This window comes from Nicotiana tomentosiformis, chromosome 10 (genome assembly GCF_000390325.3).
Source record: "Nicotiana tomentosiformis chromosome 10, ASM39032v3, whole genome shotgun sequence".
NCBI classification, from domain to species: domain Eukaryota; kingdom Viridiplantae; phylum Streptophyta; class Magnoliopsida; order Solanales; family Solanaceae; genus Nicotiana; species Nicotiana tomentosiformis.
Window position 1 is genome coordinate 67,603,430 of NC_090821.1, and position 7,681 is coordinate 67,611,110.

A 7,681-nucleotide genomic window follows, 5' to 3' on the forward strand; every position below is an offset into this window, starting at 1 on the left:
CTATAGGCGGAGGTCATCCAGGCGGAGGCCAACCAGTTGGCGCTCCAGCTCGGTTCTATGCTTTTCCGGCCAGACCAGATGCAGAGGCCTCAGATGCCGTGATTACAGGTATTATATCTGTTTGCGGCAAATATGTCTCCGTATTATTTGATCCAGGATCTACATATTCCTATGTGTCATCTCTATTTACTCATTTCCTAGGTGTTTCTCATTAGTCTTTGAGTACTCCTGTTTATGTGTCCACTCTTGTGGGCGATTCTGTTGTTGTGAATCGGATCTACCGGTCCTGTATTATTACATTATGTGGTTATGAAACTAGAGCAGATCTTCTACTGCTTGAGATGACCGACTTTGAAATCATCCTGGGCATGGACTGCTTATCTCCATATTATACTATTCTAGATTGTCATGCTAAGACTGTTACCTTGGCTATTCCAGCATTGCTTAGGCTGGAGTGGAAGGGTTCGTCTGTTAGTGCATTTAATCAGGTTATTTCTTTTATGAAGGCTCAACACATGGTGGAGAAGGGTTGTTTAGCTTATCTAGCCTATGTTCGGGATACTACTGCAGAGACTCCGACTATTGATCATGTGCCTGTAGTTCGGGAGTTCTCCGATGTATTTCCTTAAGATCTTCCAGGCATGCCACCAGATCGTGATATTGATTTCTGTATTGACTTTGATCTAGATACCCAGCCTATATCTATCCCACCGTATCGCATGGCTCTGAAAGAATTGAAAGAATTAAAAGAACAGCTTGAGGAGTTACTAGCCAAAGGGTTTGTCAGACCGAGTGTATCGCCTTGGGGTGCACCGGTATTATTTGTGATGAATAAGGACGGAACGATGCGAATGTGTATTGATTATCATCAATTGAACAAAGTCACTATTAAGACCAAGTACATGTTGTCGCGTATTGATGATCTATTCGACCAGTTGCAGGGTACTAGGGTGTTCTCTAAGATCGACTTGAGATCGGGGTACCATACGCTGAAGATATTATAGGTAGTTTGGCTTTCATTTCAGCAAAGGAGAGGCCATTAGCTTTGGATATTCAGTCCTTGGCTAACAGACTTGTGCGGCTGGATATTTCAGAGCCCAGACGAGTTCTTGCATGTGTTGTAGCCTAGTCTTTACTATTTGTGCAGATCAAGGCTCGCCAGTATGATGATCCACACTTAATGGTTCTTCGAGAAACGATACTATGGAGTGATTCCAAGGAAGTTACTATTGGAGCGGATGGTGTTCTGCGACTCCAGGATCGTCTATGTGTTCCTGATGTTGATGGACTGAGGAAAAAAATCCTAGAGAAAGCACACAGTTCTCGGTATTCTATTCATCCAGGTGCTACGAAGATGTATCATGACCTGAGGCAATATTATTGGTGGCGACGAATGAAAAAGGACATAGTTGAGTATGTAACTAGGTGTCTAAATTGCCAGGAAGTTAAATATGAGCACTAGAGGCCAGGTGGCCTACTTCAACAGATGACTATATCGGAGTGGAAATGGGAACGCATTACTATAAACTTTGTAGTTGGGTTGCTGTGGACCTTGCGGAAGTTTGATTCAGTTTGGATGATTGTTGACAGGTTGACCAAGTCGACACACTTTATTCCCGTTATGACTACGTATACTTCAGAGAGGTTGGCCCAGATTTATATTCAGGAGATAGTTCGGTTGCACGTTGTGCCAATTTCTATCATATCAGATAGATGCCCTAAGTTTACTTCACATTTCTCGAGAGCAGTACTGAGTGAATTGGGGAATCGTGTAGAGCTCAGTACATCCTTTCATTCGCATACTGACGGGCAGTCAGAGCGGACAATTCAGATTTTGGAGGATATGCTCAGGGCATGTGTGATTGACTTTGAAGGGCAATGGGATCATTTCTTACCTTTGGCCGAGTTTGCTTATAATAACAATTACCAATCCAGCATCGAGATGGCTCAATTTGATTAAATTTAGTTAAGAGAATATTCAAAAGAGGTTTTCCTAAATGTAATGACCCAATCCGTCATTTGGCTTTTAGAACCCCATTCTCCTAAATAAAACTCTCCGTATGTGCTTTTATTAATTTATGACTTGCGGGGATAGTTGGTTCGGGATTTGAAAGTGTTCGGATTGAAATAGGAACACTTGGTTCCTTAAATTGACCTTAAAATGCTAAGTTTGACTTCGGTCAACATTTTGAGAAAACGAGTCCGGAATCGAGATCTAATGGTTCCAATAGCTCCGTATGGTGATTTTGGACTTAGGAGCGTGTTCAGAATTTTATTTGGAAGTTCGTAGTTAAATTACGCTAAAATAGGAATTTAAGTTTGGAAGTTTGACCGGGGAGTTGACTTTTTGATACTAGAGTCGGAATCCAGTTCCAAAAATATTTATAGCTCTGTTATGTCATTTATGACTTGTGTGCAAAATTTGAGATCAATCGGACTTGATTTGATAGGTTTCGGCACCAAATTTAGAAGTTGAAAATTTTAAGTTTCATTAAACTTGAATTGGAGTATGATTCATGATTTAACCATTGTTTGATGTGATTTGAGGTTTCGACTAAGTTCGTATGATATTTTAGGACTTGCTGGTGTATTTGGTTGAGGCCCCGAGGGGCTCGGGTGAGTTTCAGACGGCTAACGGATCATTTTTGGCTTTTGGGAGATTCCTGATAGCTGCTGGTATTTTTCTTCTGATTTTCTTATATGCGATCGCATAAGTTCGTTTGCGATCGCGTAGGCTTGTTTGAGGCAGTGATATTTTTGTGCTTCACGATCGCGTGAATTGGTTTGCGATCGCGTAGGCCTGTAAGTTTGAACTTCGCAATCGCGTGGACATTTCCGCGATCGCGTAGGTTTATTTTTGGGCAGTAAGAATTTGTGCTATGCGATCGCGTGAGGAAGTTCGCGATCGCATAGAAGAAATCACTGGGCAGAGAGTTTAAGTTCTGAAAATAGGACTTCGTCCCATTTTCTATTTTTACCGATTTGGAGCTCGGATTGAGGTCAGTTTTGGGAGATTTTCAAAGAAAATAACGGGGTAAGTGTTCTTAACTCAATATTAGTTAAATTACCCGAATTCATCACTGTTTTTATCATTTAATTGTTGAATTAAGTTGGAAAAGTTTGAAAAACCCTCTTGGATAGATTTGAGGGCTGAATTGTTATCGGAATTTATTAATTTTTGTATGGGTAGACTCGTGGTTGAGTGGGCGTTCATATTTCATAACTTTCACCGGATTCCGAGACGTGGGCTCCATGGATAATTTTTGAGTTAATTTTGGATTTTTATTGAAAAATATAGTATTTTCTTATGAAATTGATTCCTATAATTTTTAGTGATTGTATCGAATTATTTTGGCTAGATTCGAGCCATACAGAGTTGGATAATCGAGGAAAAAAGGCCTACTAGTGATTTAAATTGGAGCAAGTTGAGATAAGTCTCTTATCTAATCTTGTGAGGGAAAATTACCCCATAGGTGATTAAATTAATAATTGTTGCTAAGTGTGGGGGCTACGTACGCACGAGGTGACGAGAGTCCGTACGTAGCTAATACTTATGCTAAAGTCCGGGTAGTTTAGGACTCAAATCATGAATTATGTGTGTAAATTGTATTCTTTATTTAATTAAATTATTTGTAATATATATTGTGAATTGTTAGGGAAAGATAGTAAAAAGATGGAAATCTTATATACTTAATTTTCTGTTTAAATTAATTAATTATTAAAATAATTGCTCATCCTCTCGAATTAATCTTATAATAAATATACTCTTATTCCGGAGATACGTAAGAAAATGTCCTCCTTTCTTGTGGAGCGGGCCGAACGCCTCGGTAGTATAAATGCATCTATGGATCGCGTCGCACGTCCCTCGGCAGTGTACACGATACTCTGGATCAGGCCGTACGACCTCGGTAGAAATCGTGCTTAATAATAATAATAATTACACGATACCTTGATATTTTAATTGCATCTTGTGAATTTAATTAATAGATTGGAAATTGTTGCATCTGAAGGAATTTAATTATTTCTGCTGGTTAAATAAAACGGCCGTAAATAAAATTAATTTTAACTCTGTGAACCATGTCGATTTAAATATTTTTATTTTTATTTTATTTAATATTATTGACCCTTAGTGAGTGTCAAAGTCGACCATCTCGTCTCTACCTCTTCGAGATTAGGCTTGATACTTACTGGGTACACATTGTCTACGTACTCATGCTACACTTGCTGCACTTTTTGTGCAGAACCTGAATATTTTTATAAACTACACTACCATAAATATTTTTATGTATTAAATATATTTAAAATTTCTATACATATAATGTTGGGTTGGTTTGGTTTCGGTTTGACCTTTTTTAGTTAAAACCAAACCAAACCAAATAAGGTCGGATTTATTTTTTCAACACCAAACCAAATCAAACCAAACCATAGTCGGATTTGTTTTCTCGATTTGACTCGAATTATCGGGTTGATACGGTTTATCTGTTTCATTTGTACACCCTTACTACTAAATATGATATATGCATATTTCCCTGTTTAGTATAGTTTCAAAGGTTAGTACAAAACTAAGATGGGGCATACATCTTTTGCGTTAGCAATTGATGTTCTCTGATAGAATTTATTTAAAAGCTTTTCCTATATTCATTAATTTTCATATGAAAGAACCTTTGAGGAGATCAAAAGCTACCTACTTCTGTATCAAGTTGATCGAATATAGCAAACACTATAGTTCTCTATTACATTCATTAGTTTTCATATGAAACGATCTTGAGGACATGTCTTCAATGTCTATGACCTGATCTATTTATTTTTTAATTTAACTACACCCTCCGTTCCAATTTATGTGAACTTGTTTAACTGGGCATGGAGTTTAAGAAAACAATGAAGACTTTTGGAATTTGTGGTCCTAAACAAATCAAAAAAGGGCCAGAATATTTGTGTGGTTATAAAAACTTCTCGTTAAGGGTAGAATTGTAAGTTTAAGCTAAATTATTTACAAATTTAGAAAGTGGTAATTTTTTTTTGAAACGGACCAAAAAGAAAATAAGTTCACATAAACTAGAACAGAAAGAGTATAACTTAGGGGATAAAAGAATAGTCATAAAAAGGTAGAGGAGAAGGATACAACTTTTTATATGTTGTGCTGCTATGCTGATGAGTTGAAGGAAGGGTTCTACCCATAAATTTGCCAGGTTGGTATTTTAATTTTTTTTCATATTTCATATGTTATTGAGTGAAACCTTTTGCTTAATGTTGAGTTAAACAAGTGATGTTAATGCGTGAAAAGGCTGCTCCGACATTAGTTCCACTTCTGAAATTCTATTTTCATAAGGCAGTCAAAGAAGCTGGATTTCTAGTGGTACACAAGAGTGAGTTGTTCTAGTGGTAAGCACCATTCACTTCCAATCAAGAAGTTGTGAGTTCGAGTCACCCCAAGATCAAGGTGGGGAATTCTTGGAGGGAGGGAGCCGATGGTCTATCGGAAACAGTCTCTCTACCCCGTTATTGTTGTTGGTGTTGTAGTGAAAGAAGCTGGATTTCAGGTAAGAGTTCTATTGTTTTATTTCCTTTAGTTTCTTTGTTTTCCTACAAATGTTCCAATTATGAATATGATACTGTATATTGGTTTATAGACATTCAAGAGCTGTTATTAAATGGTGACCAAAATGAGGCAGGCAAAGTCAGTTTGTTTTAAAGTGCACCATTGCAATATAGATACCCGAATAACATTGCCTGTGTTGTACTATAAATTGAAAAGCTCATTTTGGGTTAGACAAGGATTTTCTTTAGTAAAGAATGAAAAGATTTTACAAGTGAATGCCCCTGATCTTAAATTGCAGTGGTTATGTGATTCATTGCATTCAATGGATTATAATTTTCCTAGATCTAAAGATTATTTTGCACTTTGCTACTTCATTAGTGTTTTCTTTCAGGAAAGGGATTGATATTCATCAATAGGTGCATAATGTATGGAAAATTTTGAGACTAAAACAACACACTTGTTCTGCATTGCCCTTTGGCAAGACCTTAGAATACTAGAACAGATGTGTGAAATATGAAATATATGGACACATGAAACATAATCAAAACATCTTTCAATAATTTACTTAATAGAAATAGAAAACTGGAGCCTGATCCTCCTATATTGTTGGGTTGTAGCTGTGCAAATAAAACAAACTATTGTGATACTTAATCTAATGTATATCAATGCAGAATAAACACGGGTGGAAACTAAAATGTAATAACCCATAAATTGGTTGACGTATATGAGACGAGCAATGTTTAGAAACTAAAACAAATTCTCATAAAACTAAACCTCAATAAATAAATATAATTTTTTAAAAAAAACTAAACCTCAATAAACGTTAATGGGATAATATTCTCAACAAAACTGCTAACATTATCTAACCTGAAACGATCAGGGAATACCAACGAAGTTGAGGCGCTATTAACACTCCCTGTTGCTAAAACTATGTTTCCACACTCTGTAATTTTCTCACCAACGTTTTTTGGTGCAAGCAAGGCAACCTTCTCGTTCTCCAAGTCGGAGGTAGAGTTAGATTTCACAAAAATTTTGTTGACCTCATCATATACCAAATTGCACCTTTCATGTTGGAAGCGACAGTAGATAGACAACTTTCCCCAAAGTGCAGTTTGCATTTTATTCAGTGTATTCCAACTACTCCTTTGTGGCAACGAAAGAGTTACAAACTTCTCTTCTGTGAAGTTGAAGTAGATAACAGGCCTGTGATACTCAATCCAATAAACTACCCCATTGAGAAAGATACATGTATGAAAACAACATGAAACGGGATACTGATCTCCGCGGATTATTCTCCATGAGGTGGTTCCTAGAGTTAGAATCTTGATCCTTGGTTTTTTCGTGTAGAAAATAACATGAAGCAATTTGTATCTTTCCGTGGCCTGATCAAATCCCAGAAACAACGTAGGACCAGATCCTTTCGGAAGCCTCAGAGAAGATGGTAAAGCTTTTATCTCACCGGTGGTGACATTATACAAGTAACTTTGAGTATCTTTACGGTTATAGAAACAAACAAGGCCATTGCAATGATTTGAGCAAATAGTAATTTCATTAAAGTCGAAATAATGACGAGGACGTGCGAGCTGTAAAGAGAATCCTTCAAGTTGTGTTGGGAAATTGGAAGTGCTTTCTACAACTTCACGATGGCGTGTTCCTATTTCAAATAAGAGGCGGCTGGCAAGAGGACGGGTTTGAGAACGAGCATTGTGCAACTTGACAAAGTGGGGATCATGTCGTATGAAACTGTTCCAAGCTTTAGAAACACACCTGAATCGCATCAGAGATTTCGCCGGAAGCCATGTTAATACCTCGAATATCATGTCCCTTGCAAATCCACGCTTCTCCTCCATCCGCCGCTTTTTGGTGGTAGTAATTGTTACTTCACTGAGGGTTCCTTCCATGTTTGTGCTATATGAGAAGCCTCACGTTACGCTACGCTATGCGTCTCTTTGTTCTCTACACTCATAACAAAGTTGAGAAATTAACCCTAGTACTATTTGGTTATAAATAACTTGGTAACCGGCCGGCCATCAAGTGCTGACTGGATTTTAGCCCAAGTTTTCCATATATATTTGAGTTGGATTCCTACTAGGATTTTAGCCGCAAGTTTTCAATATATTTGAGTTAGTTGAGTTGGATTCG

At 37.5% G+C, this 7,681-nt stretch overlaps 1 protein-coding gene across 1 annotated transcript; it reads right to left on the reverse strand.

Moving 5' to 3' along the window:
- Nucleotides 1-6,345: 6,345 nt before the first annotated feature.
- On the reverse strand, nt 6,346-7,469 carry LOC104103764 (F-box protein At2g23160-like). Its single transcript, XM_009611694.3, has one exon. It carries the CDS (start codon nt 7,438-7,440, stop codon nt 6,346-6,348), a length of 1,095 nt encoding a protein of 364 aa, XP_009609989.1. The 5' UTR covers nt 7,441-7,469.
- Nucleotides 7,470-7,681: the final 212 nt, after the last annotated feature.